The sequence below is a fragment of the Vulpes lagopus genome, chromosome 9 (assembly GCF_018345385.1).
Source record: "Vulpes lagopus strain Blue_001 chromosome 9, ASM1834538v1, whole genome shotgun sequence".
NCBI classification, from domain to species: domain Eukaryota; kingdom Metazoa; phylum Chordata; class Mammalia; order Carnivora; family Canidae; genus Vulpes; species Vulpes lagopus.
In genome coordinates, this window is record NC_054832.1 from 46989248 (window position 1) to 47011394 (window position 22147).

The 22147-nt window shown below is 37.0% G+C and overlaps 1 protein-coding gene across 1 annotated transcript in view; it reads right to left on the reverse strand.

Moving 5' to 3' along the window:
- Positions 1-22147, reverse strand: part of CNBD1 (cyclic nucleotide binding domain containing 1) — a 541281-nt gene that overhangs the window by 178691 nt on the left and 340443 nt on the right. The window contains exons 10-11 of the mRNA XM_041768591.1: positions 2887-2996; positions 1160-1310 (exon numbers count right to left, since the gene is read on the reverse strand). Coding sequence (XP_041624525.1) covers positions 1160-1310; positions 2887-2996 — 261 coding nt within the window. The remainder of the gene's footprint in view (positions 1-1159; positions 1311-2886; positions 2997-22147) is intronic.

A 22147-nucleotide genomic window follows, 5' to 3' on the forward strand; every position in this document is an offset into this window, starting at 1 on the left:
AAACACAACTAAACTTATACTATACCATCTATTTTAATTTTAGGTTGCCAGACAGCAAAGAATATTCTAATACATGCTTCAAAGGGGTACTTTCATGTGTGAAATGTTGATTTACATAAAAGAGTCTACAGTGTATTTGCCTTGCACCAGTTAATGTAATTAGTACAGGAAAAGAAAAACTTAGCCTATATCAAGTGAGAATATTGTAATTTTAATTGATGGTTGGTATTAATTTTTAAGTCACATTTACCTTGGGGGTTGCATTTGAATGCCACAGAAACAAAGAAAATTAATCAATGCTATTTCAAATTTATAAATTAAAAAAATGGATATATGAGTTTAAATTTAAGCAAAATCACAGTCAAGCAGGTAGAGAGTACATATTCTTTAAAAAACATAAACAAAACTTGAAAATCAGGATAAGGGGATTCAGTCAATCATACATGGATGATCACAGGAATGTTTCTAATTGAGTTTATTTAAAGGAAATTTCTCACCCATGTTAATTTTTATGAATTTTTCCTCTTTTATCCTTTATCTAATGGTTGATATTAGTTTTGTTATACAAAAAAACTATATTTTTCTTAAAAAATATCCTGTTGTCATCACTTATTAATCCCTATTCATTTATCCTTCATACTCAATTGCATTTCCTATTTGAGTATAATGTTTGGAGGACCAAACACAGGTAGCTGCGTGATTACTCTTTTAATACTGCTAATGCTCTAATTTCAGATAAAGGCTTAAATGCTAGAAGCCATGATTCTTCACATACACTTGGTATAGATTAAACATTAGAAGATAGCACACTCTTGACCTGAATCAGAAGCATAGAAGCAAAAATTGTATAGATGAAAAACCAAAAGATGCTTCTTAAAGGGAAGGAAGGAATGATGCTATTAATGGTAACTTGAGAATGAGCAGATACTTTATTATTTTCAAATCAAAGTGTTTTGAAATATGTTAATACTTCCTAAAAGTAGCACAATTAAATCTGACAGAATAGGAAATGTTAAAGGGGACTATGTATAGATATATTCTTTCTGTAAATACATATATATACACCTACTCTTGAATGTCCATATCTTTCTGTGAAATATATCCATGCTTGTCAAAACTTCATCAAATAAAATGGCATAAAAGACATGTATGTATTTACCAAATAGGTCCTTATCTTCAATGATTGCCATCTCAACCTCTTTTCCAGTAACTATAGTACATGTGAAAGGAACTTGAAGAAGAACACTAATCTCACCAAAGGACTCCTTTTCCTTAAGTTTACCCATACAAACAAGTTTTTTAATTTTTTTCTGTAAGAGATACAGATAATTGATGTTCAATGAAACTACTTTCATACAATGGATACTGTTACTATAAAAAATTCACTGTTCATAAATCATTTTGGTATACGGTATTTAATATAAATTGCAATTTCAATAAAGTCAGAGAAAACAGTTATGTATATATGTATTTAATTATATTAGAACCATAGTAAATTGATAAATAACTTCAGCATATCTAAGGTAATTAAAAGTACCGTCATTCAGTGACCTGCAAATTATTTTTTAATCCACTAAGATGTTTAGCAAACATTGAGCTCATTCCATTTTTCAAGGTCCTAGCTCAGCTTTGTATGTTTTGTGATCTAACATTTGTCAGCCTCAGTTGCAAGGCACATTTGTTGGATTAATAGTGAATAAGAAAATAAGCACAGAGTGCCAGGACCAGAATTGATGGAATTAATGGCCACAGATGGAATTCCATCCAGAGTTTCTTGTTTAAACAAAAAAGAAACATGGAAAGTGAGTTTGACTCAGGGAACTAGTAATTTATTTCCGAATTGGAAACAGTGGAAAAGGACCTACAGGTTTTTAGTATGCATGATTCTGGAGAAAAAGGCAACAGTACAAATTACCTTTTCTGGGAATTCTCAACAGCATGAAACGGGGAGTAGTTGATGAACAGCAAAATAAGAAACAAAACAAACAAACAAACAAACAAAACCTAAAAGCATAATAGCTCTCAGAGTAGGATGATGACAGGAACTCAGAGCAGGGGAAACCTTTACTAAGTAAGTATCCTGGGGTCAAAACAATATCTAACTTGAAGAATTGCCACTTGTATAAATGGCAAATCTTCATACTGAATATAATTCATGTAGCAGAATTCAATGAAGTTTATTTTACATATTGAACTGAATGCTATTGAAGACTGTCCGACCAATAAAAAAAGGATTAGCTCTAACTTTTCTATCACTCTGCATTAGTGTTCTTTCTGTGACTGTTCTAGAACTTCATAAACCTGGCATCATGTAGACTGCACTCTTTTGGGTTTGATGGTTCTGCTCAGCCTAATGCTTTGAGCTTCATGTATATTCTTGAGTGCATTAGTTCTCTTTATTGAAGTATGGCATTCCATTGTATGAAGAGATCACAACGTTTCTATCCATGCAAGAGCCCATGGACATTAGGATTACTTACAGTTTTTTGGCTTATCAAGATCCATGTGGGTCTTCTTGTAAATGTGTATTTTTATTTCTCTTTAGTAAATATCTAGTGTGGAATTTCTGGGTCATATGCTAAGTGTATTTTAACCAATTTGATATACTTAAAGTGGGAACTTGTTGTGGTTTGAATCTGCATTTCTCTGAGGAATAAAGATATTAAGCATCTCTAATGTGTTTTTTGGTCATTCCTGTCTTACAACTCTATATAATGTATCTTACTTTCTTACAACTTACAACTCAGTAAAAAGAAAAGAAACAACAAAAATTAGTCCAAAAAATTGAAGAGAAATTTAACAAAATAAGAGAAACAAATAGCAAATGTTCAATAATTAGGCTAGATTCAATTATGACTAAAGAGAATATACAGGTTTAAAGCTTACCGCTTTTTTTGGTTCTAGTTTCGTAAGTCCTACAATATTTCTATAAATGTTACAATATCCAGAATTGATATAGGCCACAAAAGAAATTATCTTTCCACTTTCCACTATCACTGAAAATAAAAGAGATAATTCATTACACACTCTTCTCTACAAAAAAATTTAGATATGACAATAAAAGATGACATATTTAATTCAGAACTATTAATGGCAAATTTCTTTTTTTAATGGCAAATTTCTTAATGGCTAGCAGCTTATAGGCAATACTCAGTAAATGATAAAAAATTTACAACTGTTATTTATATCTGTAGCCTAATGTATAGGTAAATATTGAGAAGACTTTGGTAGTAGGGGCAATGGTATGCTAGTAAACTGTCAGGTGGAGGAAATGAAAGTGTGCATCAAGTCCCATTTTGTAGCATTTGCTGATTTTTATGGTGAAAATATCCCTTCCGTGGCTAACTTCAAATTGCTAGCGGCTTAACAACCAGTTCACAGAATCCCTGAGTATTTAACTTTCGGCTCTCTGGAGGCTGTGCCTTGAGCTAGGACTGGCATTCTACTAAATATAGCAGTAGCTAAAAGCAAAGGCTTTGAGGCCATATTGTCCTGGTTTAAAACTCTACTGTCCCACTTCACAAGTGACCCTAAGTAAATTATAGAACTTCTCTGAGCTTCAAGTTTTTCATCTTTAAAATAGCAAAATTGGGAATCCTTTCTATACTTGACTCATGGTAATTGTGTATTGAGTACTTCCCTTAAGGTCTGGCATAAAATATTATGTAACAAAACATATTATTATTATTATTATTATTATTTTCTCAAATTTGTGAAGCCACACTAAGGTCAAGATATACTTGAAGGTGAACTGGATAATATCTTTACAACTATCAATGGGTTAAGAAGCAATGTAAATAAAAATAACATTTGATCTATATAACATGAGATTTATCAACGTAATGTAAATAATAAAATCAATTGGATTTATAATTAATATCATTTAAAATTAACTATTTCAAATTCAATTTTAGCTTTGTTCATTCTAAAACATTTCAATATTTTTTCCTTAAAATTCCAAACACAAAAGTTATAATATAAATATAAAGATACATATGTATCTTTCTTGTAATTTTATAAAGTAGACAATTAAAAACATTTTCAATTATTCAAAAGCATTCTCATAGTGTAGAAAAGCATTTATCAACATGAGAAAAAATATTGATTATATTGAAAAATAAGCTAGAGAATAGTATATCTCTTCAAAAATTATGGTTAAAAAAGAACAAGGTGACAATTGGTAAATATAATTTACCATAAGCAAAAAAGCGAAAGCCAGCAAATAATGTAAAATACTTTTAAGATAAATCAAGTGACATTTCAATTACTTTGTTGACATGTTTATGAGAATATGCCATCTCCTTTTCCTCATATAATATTCAGAGCTCAAAGTTTATAATTAAAATATTAAAAGGTTATTCTACTGTCACCAATCATTTATTTTGCTTAAATAAAATTTTATGGTAACACTTCTCTCTTATATTGTATTTCTTACAGCTAAACATTGATACTATAAATTTTCTTGAGATATGAAAGTAAAGTAGGTCTGTAAAATTATGTGTAAATTGTATAGACAAGAAGAAATTTTCTCATAGATCCTACTCTGAAAAGCAGAGTATCCTTCTACCAGAAGGTCATATGATAGTAGAGAAAAGGTTATAGTAGGGACTATCATATAACTGTTTTACTTCTTTTAGTCAATCAGTAGTGTATAAAGGAAGGCATAGAGTTTCTTGGTAACTGTTATGAGAAAAGGATGCACTTAAGTAGGCACTAAAGAAAGAAGCCCATTATTTTAAACTTTCGGAGCTGCACCACTGTAAATCTTTTCTTGAAAGTCAAGCCCTATATAGATCATAGGGAAGCATACATAATACCAAAGAGGATAAAGACAGTAGAAATTCTTTGCATTGAAGGCAAGGCAACAATGAAAAAGCCCAATTACGGCAGCAAAGTCTATGAGGCCATCTCATTCCATAGAGTAGATATTTGTTACCTGAGCAATTGTCTCAGGTCTATATAATAACCATAGCAAATGTTAATCTGAATGAAGACAATATAGAAAAACCATTTTCATCTAGGTAAGTAGTCTGAATTTAATATTACAAAAAATGTGGATCAACACTCAGGTAAGAAATTTTAAATATTACTATTTTTTACTAGAAAAAAATCATATGAATTACCTGTAAAGACTTAATCCTCCCCCGCCCCCCGCTATTATGTTTCCGACTTTTACTCATTTGGCCTCTGATGCTGCTTCCCATTACAAAGAACTTATGTCAGTGATGTCAAGATTAATATTGTCATCTCTATACCCTTTCCTCTTGGATTACATAAAAATGACAACATAAAATGATTCAAAGGATTATAATACAATATGAAGTGAAAAGATTTAGTCATGGACTAGATAGATGAAATTGTATTATTGTTTAAAGGTCATATTCATTGATGCTCAGGAATTAAAGTTGATGTGTATTTAAAATTAGGTTTTGGAGCTTCTCATCAAAAATTCAGACACATATCCTAAAACTGGAAATCATTAGGCCATTATAAAAAGAACAAACTTGATTTTATCTTAAGGTAAATAAGAAGGAGAAGAAAATCAGAAGGATTCACAGAAAAAAAAAAAAAGAAGGATTCACAGAAACTAAATGTTAGGCATTGTTCTTTTTATTTCGGTTGTTTATTATACGCTAGAAACTAGTCGTAAGTCCAATAAACTATTTTATTCCAATTATCAGATCAGAAGCCATGATAAGAAGGATAATTCCTTACTGGCTATTAGCATCAGCACTGGGACAGTTAAGGTCTCAGTTTAAATGGAAACTAGTGATTAGAAAGATTGTTAAAGGACATCTTCTTAATTAAGATAAACCCCAGCCCATTAGCCTAACAGACCAAAACACAGTTTTGAACCAGAAGTGTGTCTGAGGATCTGTGAGACTGATACAGCATCAAGCAAGATATGCATTAGCTGGATGAATACTAGACTTCCTTGTAAAACTAGGCTACTGGAAAAAGAATGATATAGAAGAATAGTACTACTGACTGCTATTTTTATTGAAGTATAAGTAGTACACAATATTATATATTAGTTTCAGGTATACAATATAATGATTCAACATTTGCATACATTGCAAAATGATCATCACAATAACTCTAATTACTAAGCACACAAAATTGCAAATTGTTTTCCTTGTGATGAGAACTTTTAAGTACCACTTCCTTAGTAACTTTCAAACTTATAATACGTTATTGACTATAGTCACCATGCTTACATTACATCATGACTTAACTTATTTTATAACTAGAAGTTTGTGCTTTCTGATCCTGTTCACCCATTTCACCCATTTGCCAATCCCCCTCCCCTCTGGAAACCAGTGTATTCTCTGTATCTATGAGTTTTGTTTTGTTTGTTCATTTATTCTTTAGATTCTACACATAAGCAAAATCATACAGTATTTCTGTCCTCTAAGTTTGCTTAGTGTAACTACCTCAAGGTCCGCTCCTGTTGTTGCGAATGACAACACCTCATTCTTTTCTAATAGCTAGGTAGAAATTCCATTGTATGTATATAAAACACATCTTCTTTGTCCATTTATCTACCAATGGACGGACACTGGAGTTTTTTCCATATCTTGGCCATTGTAAATAATGCTCCAGTGAACTCAGGGGTGCATATATCTTTTTGAATTAATGTTTTCACTTTCTTTGGATAAACATTCAGATATGGAATTGCTGTATCATAAACAGTTCTATTTTTTAATTTTTTGAGGAGCCTTCATACTATTTTCCATTGTGGCTGCACCAATTTACACTCCCATCAACTCCAACTTTGAATTATCTACACTTTTCCATTTTTTTCTCAGTAAATAGATGATAGATAAATACATACATACATACATTCTATATAGACATATATATATAAACATATATACTCAAAACCAGAGATTTGAATACACACACACACACACACACACACACATATATATACGTATAGGGGAAGTGTAAGTATATGATACTTCAAGGAATTCCATATTCTTCCCTCACATATACCATGTCTTTTATTTAATATTGCTCTTTTTGTTACTTGAGCTTTAGTGAGCTTGGTGTTTTCAGAATTACACATTTGGTTTTGCCTTTTCATTTGAATTTGGAACACTGCTTTGTAATATTTGATTCTCCTCACACTTAAGGATTACTTCAGTAAATATACCACATAATATTTACCAGTGTCTACCCCTAAGTAAATGGTATATATGAGTATGCTATTATTATATAAATTTTGATCAAGTTATCCAGATATATCAGGCATATCTGGGCTTTAACTGAAAATCACTGAAGGAAAGAAAGTGCCATGAGCAAGAGTCATCATAAACTCAAAACTATAGATATCGACTTCCAAACACCAAAAACTCTGGAATTACCAGGTACAGAATGTTAAGTGATTATACAGGAAATAGTAAATTATACAAAGGTTATTTCTGAAAGGACTTTTAAAGATAGAAACTTTCCTTTTAAGTTTGGGAGAGGTAGATCAACTGATTTTGAGTTATCATGATTATTTAAAAAATCTCATTTTAAAATGACTGGACTATACCATTGCTGTCCTTTTAAAATCAATTCTAAAGTTTGTTTTGTTTTGCTATTGACTCTGTGAACACTATATGCAATGTATTTTTGTGAATATTGCTTATGTCTTATATTCTGGGGTTAAGTGGATCTCATATATGGAGTTCTACATATATCTATTGGTTTGAATTCTTTATTTGTAACGTTCAGTTTCTAACTGTCTCCAATTTTAATCTATTTGGTCTATCGGTTCCTCAGAGGGCTATCTATAAATAGTTAACTACAATGATTATGGTACTTGTTTCTTTCTATAAGCTTATTGGTGGTGGTTTCTTTATATACTTTGAGGCTTTTTGGTGCATACATGTTCCTAAAAATCACGCTTCTCACTCTCATTCTTAGTATCAATATAAGGCCTCATTTGTTTGCTACAATATTTTCTTTGAGTTCTATTGTGCTATATGTTAGGACTGTTTCATCAGCTTAACATGCATACTTTAAAATAAATACATCATGTCATTTATATTTTTCTGTGCTTTGATTACCTTTTTAAAATATTTCTTTTTTATCCTTGTCAATATTTTCTAGTGAACTTTCCACTTCTGTTTGTGTAGATAAACATTATTTTTCAGACTCCATGGTGTAGAGGTACCATAATTTAGAGGAATGTAATCATTTTCCTAGAGTTAAGCTTTTTTAAATATTGGAATAGTTTCTCTTCTTTTTTTAAAATATTTATTTATTTATTCATGAGAGACACACACACACAGAGAGGCAGAGACACAGGCAGAGGGAGAAGCAGGCTCCATGCAGGGAGCCGGTCGTGGGACTCGATTCCTGGTCTCCAGGATCACACCCCGGGCTGAAGGCGGCGCTAAACCGCTGAGCCAACAGGGCTGCCTAGAGTTAAGCTTTTAAATGGTTCCAAGTGTTGCTAGTTAAAAGTATGATACAATAAATGTCCTATGAACATCCACAGATAAGTGCAAAATTTTCCATAAATTAAACTTTTCAGCTAATGGACACAGGAAAAGATGTTCAACATCACTCACCATCAGGAAAAGACAAATCAAAACTACAATGAGATACCACCTCACACCTGTCAGAATAGCTAAAATTAACAACACAGGGAACAATAAGTGTTGGCAGGGATTTGGAGAAAAGGGAACCCTCTGACACTGTTGGATGGAGTGCAAACTTGTGCAGCCACTCTGGAAAACATTTTGGTAGTTTCTCAGAAAGTTAAAAATAGAACTACAATCCAGAAATTATACTCCTAGGTATTTACTCAAAGAATATAAACATACACATTCAAAGGGGTACATGCTGATGTTTATAGCAGCATGTAGCCAATCATGGAAATCAATAGCCAAATCAGGGAAAAAACCCAAAGGTCCATCGACGGATGAATGGATAAAGAAGAGGTGGTGTACATACACAATTGAATATTACTCAGCCTTCAAAAAGAATGGAATCTAGCCCTTTACAATGATGTGGATGGAGCTAGACTGTAATACACTAAGCAAAGTAATTCAGTTGAAGAATGATAGACAGTGTAAGATTTCACTCATTTGTGGAATTTAAAACCATAAAACAGACCCTTAACTATAGAGAACAAACTGAGGGTTACTGGAAGGGAATTGGCGGGGGATGGGATAAGGAAGTGATGGTCATTAAGGAGGGCATTTGTTGTGATGAGCACTGGGTGCCATATTTAAGTGATGAATCACTAAATTCTACTCCTGAAACTAATACTGCATCATATCTTAACTAATTGTAATTTAATAAAAACCTGAAACTGGAAAAAAATGAATTAAGTTTTTCATATAGCATCTAGTAGTAAATTCTGATAAATTTTTGATAAATTGGTAAATGAAACTTAATTATTTCAATGCTTATGTCCTTGATATTTACTGAGGGTTAGAATCCATTTGTTTATATATTTACTATTTGTATATTTTTAATGAATTTTGGTCATATATGCTGTCCATTTTTAATACTGAGCTTTTTGTCTTTTCTTATTTATTTGTAGTAATTCTACACAGAGTATGGTTATTTAATCTTCATTATTTTATACATTGCAAATATTTACTTATAGTCCCCTAAGAATGACATATTTACATTTTTATATTTATATTTTATAATTTCTTATATTTATAATTTCACCACATAACTTTTACTATTTTATATGTGATCAAACCTGTTAAAATTTTGATAAACTCAAAATTGAGACAATTATTACTAACAAAATAATCCCATATTTTGTTTCAATATATTTGTAAGATTTTTTAATTTAAATGTTTCATATTATTTATATTTGAATAATGCATGAGGTAAGAATTTTTTAAAATTCTATTTATTTGAGGGATCCCTGGGTGGCGCAGCGCTTTGGCGCCTGCCTTTGGCCCAGGGTGCGATCCGGGAGACCCAGGATCGAATCCCACGTCGGGCTCCCGGTGCATGGAGCCTGCTTCTCCCTCTGCCTATGTCTCTGCCTCTCTCTCTCTCTCTCTGTGACTATCATAAAAAGAAAAGAAAAAGATTTTATTTATTTGAGAGACAGCAAGAGTGAGAGAGTGCAAGCAGGGGGAGGGGCAGGAAGAAGGACAGGTAGCCCAATGATGGGCTAGATCACAGAACCCTGGGATCATGACCTGAGCCAAAGGCAGATGCTTAGTTTACCGACTGAGCCACCCAGGCACCCTTCAGGTAAGAATTTTTATCTCATATGTATAAAGGTCCCAGAACAATTGTTGAAAATTCTATCTTTTTCCCGTTGCTTTGAAATGTCCCTGCTGTCATGTGTAAGTTGATAATAAAGTTATGAAAGGTTTTCTATGATTACTTTATTGTGTTGCTGTGCTCCAAAACTCTTAATTATTTTAATATTAGACTATTGTAATTACAGCGAGAAAAGTATTTCTGTTGAAATTTTACCAAAATTTCCTTGGAATATACTGTCTTTGCTTTTCCAGATAAAAGTATGATGCTGGGCTCTCTTCCTCTTCGGAGGCGGAGAGCCCGTTTGCGCAAACGTCCAATAAACCCTCTTGCTAATTGCATCTGCCTGTCTGGGGTCTGAGTCTCTGGGGCGTCCGCCGGGACACGTTGGCACCCGTGAGCCAGGGTCCAACATTTGGGGGCTCGTCCGGGATCCGAGACGCCCCAGGCTCAATCCTAAGACCGGTAGGAGGTAAGACCGAGCTCGCTAAATGTCATATCTGTCTCGTCCGTTTGTCTGACTGGCCAGGTCTGTGCCGGGTCTGTATTGTGCCTGCAGGACGCTGTACTCTGTATCTGGACCAGCGGGGGAGGCAGACGTGCCCTGAGACCCCTGGTCCCCCTCCGGAGTCGGACTCCGGAGTGGTCTGGAAGAGGAAGGGAGCCCGGCACTCCCTCCTCTTCGGGGAGGGTCGTTGTTGGCGACCGCTCCCATCTGAATCTGCCGTGCTGGTCCTGTCATTCGTGTGTGTCTGTTCATTCTTTGTCTTTCTGGTCCCGCTCCGGAGTCGGACTCCGGAGTGGTCTGGAAGAGGGAGGGAGCCCGGCACTCCCTCCTCTTCAGGGAGGGTCGTTGTTGGCGACCGCTCCCGTCTGAATCCGCCGTGCCAGTCCTGTCATCTGTGTGCATGTCTGTTCTGTGTCTTTCTTCCTGTCCTCCTCCTCCCCGCTCACCTCTTCTCTACACCCGCGGGGCAAACTGTAACCACCCCTTTAAGCCTCGCTCTAGATCACTGGAAAGAAGTCGCCGGCCGAGCACACAACCTTTCGGTCGAAGTCAGAAGACGAAGATGGGTCACCTTCTGCTCCTCAGAGTGGCCGACTCTCAACGTCGGGTGGCCCAGGAATGGAACTTTTAATATTGATATTATCTTGCAGGTGAAGGCCCCGGTCTCTCAGCCAGGACCCCATGGGCACCCTGATCAGCTCCTGCAGACTCTCCTCACCACGGAGGAGAGACCGCGCGTCTACAGAAAAACGTCCCCGGGGCGGATGGGAGGCCGACCCAGCTGCCTAATGAAATTGAGGACGTTTTCCCCTTGGTTCGCCCGACCTGGGACTACGACACTGCTGCTGGTAGGGAGCGGCTCCGTCTCTATCGCCAGGTACTCCTAGCGGGTCTCAGAGGGGCAGGGTGACGCCCCACCAATTTGGCAAAGGTACGTGCTATAGTGCAGGTTTTCTGGAAAGATTAATGGAAGGCTACCGTATGTATACTTAGAGAGAGAGAGGAGAGAGAGAGAGAGAGAGAGGAAACGCAATAAAGAACTGACTGGGATACTGGCCACCATAGTACAGGGCTCAGGGCAGAGTAAGTCAGGACAGAGTAAGGACCTGGGAGACAAGAAGACCACGGGTTGAACGAGACCAGCGTGCCTACTGCAAGGAAAAAGGACATTGGGTTAAAGATTGTCCAAAGAAGGGCCAAACGCAGGGACCTAAGAAGAAGCCCATTCCCGTACTGTCCCTAGAGGATGAAGATTAGGGATGTCAGGGCCAGGAGCCCCCCCCCCCCAGCCTCGGATAACCCTTAAAGTGGGGGGGTCAACCAGTGACCTTCCTGGTTGCTACGGGAGCTCAACATTCAGTTTTAACTGAGGCAGAAGGACCCTTGAGCTCTATCTAGAAGATGCATTCTTTTGCCTAAAGTTAAGCTCTCAAAGCCAGCCTATTTTTGCCTTTAAATGGAAAGATCCTGAGACGGGATTCTCAGGACAACTCACTTGGACAAGGCTACCACAGGGATTCAAAAACTCCCCCACCTTGTTCAACGAAGCCTTGCATCAGGACTTGGCAGAATTCGGAGTTGGCCATCCGGACCTCGTTCTCCTGCAGTACGTGGATGATTTGCTCATAGCGGCTAAGACAGAACAGGATTGTGTAAAAGGTACGGGGGCCCTGCTCGAGAGACTGGGAGGACTGGGGTATAGGGCCTCCGCCAAAAAGGCCCGAATAGGCCAGAGACGAGTGACCTATCTGGAATATCTCCTGGAAGGAGGCCAGAGGTGGCTGACAGAGAGCCGCAAAAAGGCTGTAGCCCTGATCCCAGCACCCACTGATGCCAGAGGGCTACGAGAGTTCCTCAGCAGTGCTGGGTTCTGCTGCCTCTGGGTACCCGGGTTTGCAGAGCTGGCGGCTCCCCTATATCCTCTTACGAAATCCAACACCCCCTACCACTGGGGAAAGGAGCAACAATTGGCTTTTGACAAAATAAAAAGGGCCTTATTGACTGCCCCTGCCCTGAGCCTCCCAGATGTAACCAAGCCATTTGCGCTATATGCTGATGAACACCAAGGAATAGCCAAAGGGGTCCTAACTCAGAAACTGGGACCCTGGAAAAGGCCCGTGGCATACTTTTCAAAAGAAAATTAGACAGAGTGGCTGCAGGATGGCCCCCATGTCTCCGAATAATAGTGGCTGTGGCAGTCCTGGTAAAAGACTCAGATAAGTTGGCCTTTAGCCAACCCCTCACTGTGGTGGCCCCCCCACGCCGTAGAGACAGTCATCCGCCAGCCCCCTGATCGATGGCTCTCAAACGCCCGGGTCACCCATTATCAGGCCATGCTACTGAATTCTGAGCGGATACGGTTCGGAACGGCTACATCTCTAAACCCGGCCACCTTGCTTCCAGAAACCGAGTCCCCCTCCCTGCTAATGCATGATTGCCACCAGATCCTAGCCGAGGTCCATGGCACCAGAGGGGGCTTGACGGACCAGCCTTTGCCAGATGCTGAAGCAACCTGGTACACCGAGGGGAGTAGCTTTCTACGAAATGGTGAACGTAAAGCTGGGGCGGCCGTGGTAGATAATTCACTGTCCGGGGCATCAGCGAGGCAATGACCCAGTAGCAGAGGGGAACAGGATGGCCGACGAAACAGCACGAGCTGCTGCACTAGGCCCACAGGAGGATGGACAGAAGCCTTCCCCACCAAACGAGAAACTGCCCAGATGGTTGTCAAGAAAATCCTAGAAGAAATTTTCCCCTGGTTTGGACTGCCCAAGGTAATAGGGTCGGACAACGGCCCCGCCTTCGTCTCCCAGGTAAGTCAGTTGGTGGCCAGATTACTGGGGATAAATTAAAAAGTACATTGTGCATACAGACCCCAGAGCTCAGGGCAGGTAGAAAGAATAAATAAAACAATTAAAGAGACCCTAACCAAATTGACATTGGAGACTGGCACTAGAGACTGGGTCCAACTCCTCCCTATGGTTCTGTTCCGAGTCCGGAACACTCCCGCGCGCCATGGGCTAACTCCTTACAAGCTTCTCTATGGAGGTCCCCCACCAGTAACGGGCTTACTAGATTCTGCTATTGACCCTCTTGCTAACGCTCCCGGTTTACAGGACAGGCTAAAGGCGCTCCAGATTATCCAGCGCCAGATCTGGAAACCCCTTGCAGCTGTCTACCGCCCCGGAGACAACCCGTTCCAGATCGGTGACTCCGTCTACATCAGGAAACATCAGTCCAGGGTGACTGGGATTAGACCCATGGAGGGGATGTGGCACGCCTGACGGAAGGGCCATGCTAAGCACTCTTCCCTTTTATGTCTATCTCGGGTACCACAGAGATCGCAGGCTAAATCCCACCTGTGGAGGAGGGGAATACTTCTATTGTAAAAATTGGGGGTGTGAGACTACGGGGGACACAGGATGGGAGGCCCTCCTCCTCCTGGGATTACATCACTGTCAAGGCTAACTATACTCACCCGGGGTTACCAGGAACTCTGCAACACTACCGCCCCGATTTTAGGGACTGACTCTTACCTGGAGCCCCAGCCGGGAACTTGGTGGGCATGCAACAAAGTCCTCACCCCCTGTGTGTCAGCTAAGGTTCTAAATAGCTCAAACGACTTCTGTGTCATGGTGCAGATCATACCCAGGGTGTTCTCTCACCCTGCTGAAACTCTAGAAAATCAGTATAATGAACATCCCACCCGTTTTCGGCGTGAACCTGTCTCCCTAACCCTAGCCGTTATGTTGGGACTAGGGGTCGCTACTGGGGTGGGTACTGGCGCGGCTGCTCTGATCCAGGGCTCACGACGTTATATAGAACTCCAGGCAGCTGTAGATGAGGATCTAGGGGCACTAGAGCAGTCCGTTTCTAAGTTAGAACAGTCCCTCACCTCACTTTCAGAAGTAGGACTCCAAAACAGGAGAGGCTTGGATTTACTATTCCTGAAAGAGGGAGGCCTGTGTGCGGCCTGGGAGAGGAATGCTGTTCTATGCAGACCATTCTGGAGTCATCAGAGACTCCATGGCCAAACTCAGGGAAAGGTTAAATAAAAGACAAAGGGACCAGGAGGCCCAGCAGGGGTGGTTTGAAAGCTGGTTTAATCAGTCTCCCTGGCTGACCACCCTAATCTCTACCATTATGGGCCCTCTAGTTATCCTGCTCCTGCTGCTAACTTTCGGCCCCTGAGTCCTCAACTGGCCGCTCCAGTTCATCCGAGAAAGATTGTTTATTACCCAAGCTCTGGTATTAACTCAGCAATGTCGGGCCCTCCAAACTGAAGAAATAAATGTTCCCTAAGATTTTAAGGTTAAAATCAGCCCAAACAAGAGGAGGGAATGAAGAAACCTCCCCCCTTGTAAGTAGGGCCAGCCCTAATCCAGAGGCAGCCCATCCAGGCGTCTTCCTGAAATTTTAGCAACTAAAAGCATTCTGTTTACAATAAGAAAACCATTTCCCCCCACACCCTGATTGGAATGTCCCTGAATAGGTTCATGTTGACCCTCTGTGAAATCAATAACCTGAATGCTATGCGACTCCCGAGGTTCTTTTGTCTTTAGGCAGTTTTTTTTTCCTTTTGCCTTTAAAAGATGCCTGTAATTGCTAATCGGGGCTCTCTTCCTCTTCGGAGGCGGAGAGCGCGTTTGCGCAAACGTCCAATAAATCCTCTTGCTAATTGCAAAAAAAAAAAAAAAAAAAAAAGTATGATGCTGAAAAAATATTCAAACAATATAGTTTGTCCTTGAAAACCCTGATATTTATGGGCTTTAGGTCCCATAAGATACTCTGTCAATATTTTCCTTAGCATTCTATTCAATTTATTGAAGTCAATATATTAGTTTAGGTGGAATTAAATGTTAAATATTCCAATGTAATTTCTATTCCTGGGATCCCTGGGTGGCTCAGCGGTTTAGCGCCTACTTTTGCCCAGGGTGTGATCTTGGAGTCCCAGGATCTAGTCCCACATTGGGCTCCCTGAATGGAGCCTCCTTCTCCCTCTGCCTGTGTCTCTGTGTGTCTCTCTCTATATATATGTCTTTCATAAATGAATAAATAAATAAAACCTTTAAAAAATAATTTCTATTCCCTAAGTCTTCTTTATATCATTCCCAAAAGTTGTGTAGTTTGGACCATAAGGGGTTTGCACTTTTCTCACTTAGTTTATTTCTGGATAGTTAAATTTTTTATGGTATTTTAAGTGATGTTTCCTATTATTTCACAAAATTAGTTATTGCTTCTTGTACAAACTATGACATATTGATTTAAGGAAAGAAACTGACTCTTGTTGATGTAGTCAAAGAGTTTAAGGAAAAGACCGACATTTGACCCTATTTGACTATAGTGTCACAGTCAGAATAAACAAAGCATAATTGTTATATTTAAGAGGTTTATTCCACAAGAAAAAGTAGTATTGAGCAAATGTGGATCAGTTGGAAGATCCAGAGACCTTTCTTCTGTGAAAGAGATGTTGATCACCAAAGAATTTCAGTAGCATTACCAATGACTAACTTGATGCTAAGCAAATAGAAACATTTAAAAGGAAACATTTCAAATAACACAGGAACTGTGTGATTATCATCTTCCAAAAATATTTCTGATTTTACTGATATCATCGTTTTTTCCCCAGAACTGTGATTAATCTTGATATATATACATACATATATATATATATATATATATATATATATATATATATAGAGAGAGAGAGAGAGAGAGAGAGAGAGAGAGAGAGAGAGAATGATTAATCTTGATCACACACATACATATGGAGAGGGATGGTTAGTTAAATACATAAGTAGGTATATATTTTTTATTTCAGTGGGATATTGTGTGTTCTGAAAGTAATCATTGTATTTAGCCTCACATTTGGAATCAAAATACAATTTTCAGTCATAATGGCAAAGCAACCTTATCTCACAAAGTTCTGTAGAAGATTAAAGAGATAATCTAACTTAATCTGCAAGAGACAGTGCTTCATAAATAGCATTAGTCTAATAGAAGAAAATTATTTTCATATTTATGTAGAAAAATAAAAATTTTATAAGTTTTCACCTGACAATCATATATTTTAATCATAAATTCTATTTAATCATGGTAATTGTCCATTTAACAATGATACACTGATTAGTTACTTCATTCTGACACTACCTAACCATCCTTCATTGATTTCATTTCAATTACTTAGGCAGCATTATTTCAGAGATGAATAATCACATACTAAATGGACTGACCCAAGGAAGTACATGGATAGTATGATGCATTCATCATTTGTATCTAGTACATACAATAAATTTATTCATTATCTGAGATAATGATTTACTTCATTAATTTCACAATAATTAATTTTGATTCAGGAGATATTCCTCTTGACATATGTTAATGTAATCTGGGCCAGTGTAGGTAAACTTTTCAACTAAAGAGATTTATTTTATTATATGCTTTCAGAACATTGGTTATTTACACTCAAATTAGTTCAATCACTCTCTATATATTCATGCAAAAGCATACTTATCTACTAATATATCTACTAATGATCCAGCCTTCATTTTTGTGCACAACATTCTGAATTGAAAAACATGTAAAATTCTTGTTTTTAATATTTTAGTATTTTTCAAAAAAATTTAAAGAGATATAAATCCCATTTGATTTTTCTAATCAAATATATCTACTAATGATCCAGCCTTCATTTTTGTGCACAGCATTCTGAATTGAAAAACATGTAAAATTCTTGTTTTTAATATTTTAGTATTTTTCAAAAAAATTTAAAGAGATATAAATCCCATTTGATTTTTCTAATCAAATATATCTACTAATGATCCAGCCTTCATTTTTGTGCACAGCATTCTGAATTGAAAAACATGTAAAATTCTTGTTTTTAATATTTTAGAATTTTTCAAAACAAATTTAAAGAGATATGATAAATCCCATTTGATTTTTAAAATGGAATATTAATGTATTCCTATATGTTGTATACTATTTTTATAATACTTATTTGTTAATTATTCTGAAACTGTTTTCTTTTTAATCTCATTACTTTTAGATATAGAACATTCAATGTAAATTGTATATCCATATATTTCCTATTGTCATCTCTATTTTTGACTTAATGACTTATCCATTTTAAATTATTTTTGTCACATGATATCTAGTTAAATATCTTTTTCCCCATATGTGCAAATTCTTTTCTAACACTTATTTTTTTTAAAACTAGTCTTTCTCCATTGATGACATGACACTTCTTGTTATATAAGGCACACCATTCCTCTGCATGTTAGTGTCTTGTGTAAGCTAACACCCTAATAAAAATCTAAGCTAAGCATATGAAAAAGTTGTCAGAACTTTTATAAGAGGTAAACTTACAGCATGTGTCAAGAATGATATAATTATATACATTGATGAAACACTCCTAATTCCAATAATTTTTCCTAAGGAAATAATCCGGTAAAGAGTTAGGTAGCCTTGCATTAAGTATTCAAAACTGAGCATATAATATTTTATCCAACTTAAATGATAATCATAAGATAAATGTTTAAATAAGTTATAATAAATCATAGAATATATTATGCTTGCACTAAAATTCAGAACTTTTAAAACTGTTATTTTTTAATAATAAATTTATTTTTTATTGGTGTTCAATTTACCAACATACAGAATAACACCCAGTGCTCATCCGTCAAGTGCCCCCCTCAGTGCCCGCCACCCGGTCACCCCCATCCCCCGCCCTCCTCCCTTCCACCCCCCTAGTTCGTTTTCCAGAGTTAGGAGTCTCTCATGTTCTGTCTCCCTTTCTGATATTTCCTACCCATTTCTTATCCCTTCCCTTCTATTCCCTTTCACTATTATTTATATTCCCCAAATGAATGAGAACATATAATGTTTTTCCTTCTCCGATTGACCTATTTCACTCAGCATAATACCCTCCAGTTCCATCCACATTGAAGCAAATGGTGGGTATTTTTCATTTCTAATGGCTGAGGAATATTCCATTGTATACATAGCCCACAGCTTCTGTATCCATTCATCTTTCGATGGATACGGAGGCTCCTTCCACAGTTTTGCTATTGTGGACATTGCTGCTAGAAACATCGGGTGCAGGTGTCCCGGCATTTCATTGCATCTGAATCTTTGGGGTAAATCCCCAACAGTGCAATTGCTGGATCGTAGGACAGGTCTATTTTTAACCCTTTGAGGTACCTCCACAGAGTTTTCCAGACTAGCTGCACCATTTCACATTCCCACCAACAGTGCAAGAGGGTTCCCTTTTCTCCGCATCCTCTCCAACATTTGTGGTTTCCTGCCTTGTTAATTTTCCCCATTCTCACTGGTGTGAGGTGGTATCTCATTGTGGTTTTGATTTGTGTTTCCCTGATGGTAAGTAATGTGGAACATTTTCTCATGTGCTTGTTGGCCGTGTCTATGGAAGCTCTGTGAGATTTCTGTTCATGTCTTTTGCCCATTTCATGATTGGATTGTTTGTTTCTTTGCTGTTGAGTTTAATAAGTTCTTTATAGATCTTGGATACTAGCCCTTTATCTGATATGTCATTTGCAAATATCTTCTCCCATTCTGTAGGTTGTCTTTTAGTTTTGTTGACTGTATCCTTTGCTGTGCAAAAGCTTCTTATCTTGATGAAGTCCCAATAGTTCATTTTTGCTTTTGTTTCTTTTGCCTTCGTGGATGTAAACTGTTATTGACATGGAATATGCTCATTTTATAAGGGCCAATAAAAAATAGTTCTGTTAACTCAATAGTATTCAACTTTGACAAAATACTAAATATTATTTGCTTCTGATAAAAGCCTAGAAAAATATAGGAAAGGTTAATAATTCTATAAAAGCATAAGTTATATGTTATATATGCTTTATAATATTTGTTTTCCCAAAATGTATTCACTGATATATTTTCATAAGTAGATTTCTGGGCACTGCTGAGAACAAATAGAAACTGTGTTTTATGCTGCTTTTCCAGAAAATTCATGGTATAACAGACAGAGGCCAATATAGCTCAGTAACTTCTCCTTCACAGGAAAAGAGAAGAGGTGCATCATTCAGTGTTCTGGTTGCTGTTTTGGTAGGCTACCTGATGCTTTGGCTTCTTCCCTGTTTCTCTTAAGTTATGGGTGAGATCTAGCATCTTTTAGTGTAGGGGGGCTGCTAAGAATAATAAAGAACTGGGTAGCACACTGCTGCTTCAGAGGGCCCATGGTACAACAGAAGATACAAGAGAGTGCAAGAGATTATGAGTTCCTTAAAAAAATAAAAAAATTAAATAAATAAATAAATAAATAAATAAGCTAACCAGTAAATTCCTCTAATTAGGAATCTATACACACAGAAGACACATCCACAGAAAAGGTTTGAGAGGCCACCAGATTCTCTCGCTAGACTGACTAGTAAAGGTTTTTCCCTATATAATCATAGTTCATAAAAACTGGGAGAGGTGGATGTTTTTTCAAATGTACAAATATGAAAAAACAGCCCAAGCAAAGGGATAATAAATCTTCAGAAGTCAACCCTAAAAAATAGAAATATATGAATTACCTAAAAGGACTAAGAAATTACCTGCATAATATGTTCAGATCTAGCAAGATGGTAGAGGAAACCTCAGACCTGTTTTCCCCTCAGAGAAGTGGAATTAACACTATACAACTAATTGCCTTTGTGAGAAATCCAGAAGTCAATTAAGAAGTTCCTATGCTGTAGGCAAGCACAAAACCAACCACATAAAATCTGGTAGGAAAATTCATGGCACTTTCTCACAGACCCCCTTCTAGTCATGCCGTGGCATGATTGGGAAGAAACCACTAACACCCAAATTCCCTCTGGATGGAGTAAAAGAGTGGAATGGACATCCAATGTTCTGGCCTTTTGGAAGCTGATTTTTATTTTGCCTGAATTTAAGTACTGACGGGAAAGGAGTGCCAGGTTGAGATCCACTGAGAACAAAAATGTTCAACATGTACCAGGGTCTACAGTACCACCGACAGACACTAGGTAGTTGTCAGTGGTGGAACTTGGCAAACCTCTTTAATAAGGAGATGACAACATAATAACCCAGAGAAAATACAGCCCCAGAAAAGACTTGAAAGATCCCTAGAATATCCAGTTGGGCTTACCGAAGAAAAACCTCCCTGTGTAAAAACTATAACACAAAGACTGGAGTGGTGATTTATTTTTTTTAATTCCAAAGTCCCAACAGAAGATAACAAAATATACAAAGAAGCAGTGGAATATGGACCATTCAAAGGGACAAAGTAAATCACAAGAAACCAACTCTAAAGAAATGGAGATATATGAATTATGTCTGGTAAGATATAGAATTTTTTTAAAATACGTCTGGTAAGACATAGAGCTTAAAAAAAGTCATAGAGATGTTCAATGAATTAAAAGAGAGCACAGGCAACTAAATGAAATCAGGAAAATGATTTAAGAACAAAATGAGAATAACATCAGAGATAGAACCAATGAAGAACAATCAAACTGAAATTCTAGAACTAAAGAATAAAATAAAATGAATTGAAAAATTCACTAGAGGCACTTTATAGTTCTTGATCAGTTAACAGAAAGAATCAGCAAACTTGAAGGTAGGACTTTTGAAATTACTGAGGCACAGGAGCCAAAAGAAAAATAATAAAAAAGGATGAAGAGAGCCTGAAGGACTATACATCAAAAAGAACATGTATATTATAGGGGGCTCAAAAGGAGACAAAATGAAAAAGGGGCAGAGACCTTATGTGAAGGACTAATGACTAAAAACTTTGTGAATTTGAGAAAAAATTAATATATAAATTCAAGAAGCTCAATTCACTCCAACTATAAAAAAAGCAACACAGACAAATCATAACAAAATTGTCAAAAGTCAAAAGAGAGAATTTTGAAAGCAGCACGTACAAACAGCTGTCACATACAAGGCAGCTCTAGGGATCTGTTGTACAACACTGTGTGCATCGTTAACAATATCATATACTTCAAAGTTGTGTATGTCTGTGTGTATTTTTTATCACAACAACAAAAAATAAACTGGTGCTAAGATTCAACTTGAGTTACTAATATTTTTTCATTGTTTCTCCATTATAACATATCCTGAGTAATGTACACATACACACAATTTCCTATCAACAAAACTTCTTTCAGTTTTTGAAATATTATTAATCAATCATTGACCTAAGAGAGATGGCACATAATTTTAACTTTGACAAAGTATTTTTTCTCTATTGAAACTCCAGAATTATAATCACACCAGATGTGTTTACAGAGACAACTGAGAAAAGTCTCAGAAATATTTTTAGTTAAATTTTTAGAGTTGTTGAAAATATGTTATTTTCCAAGTTTGAAGACTTGATCTTATTGCCCTTATCTAAAAATGCAAGTGTAGAAACAAAAGTAACCAGTGAAATGATTTAAT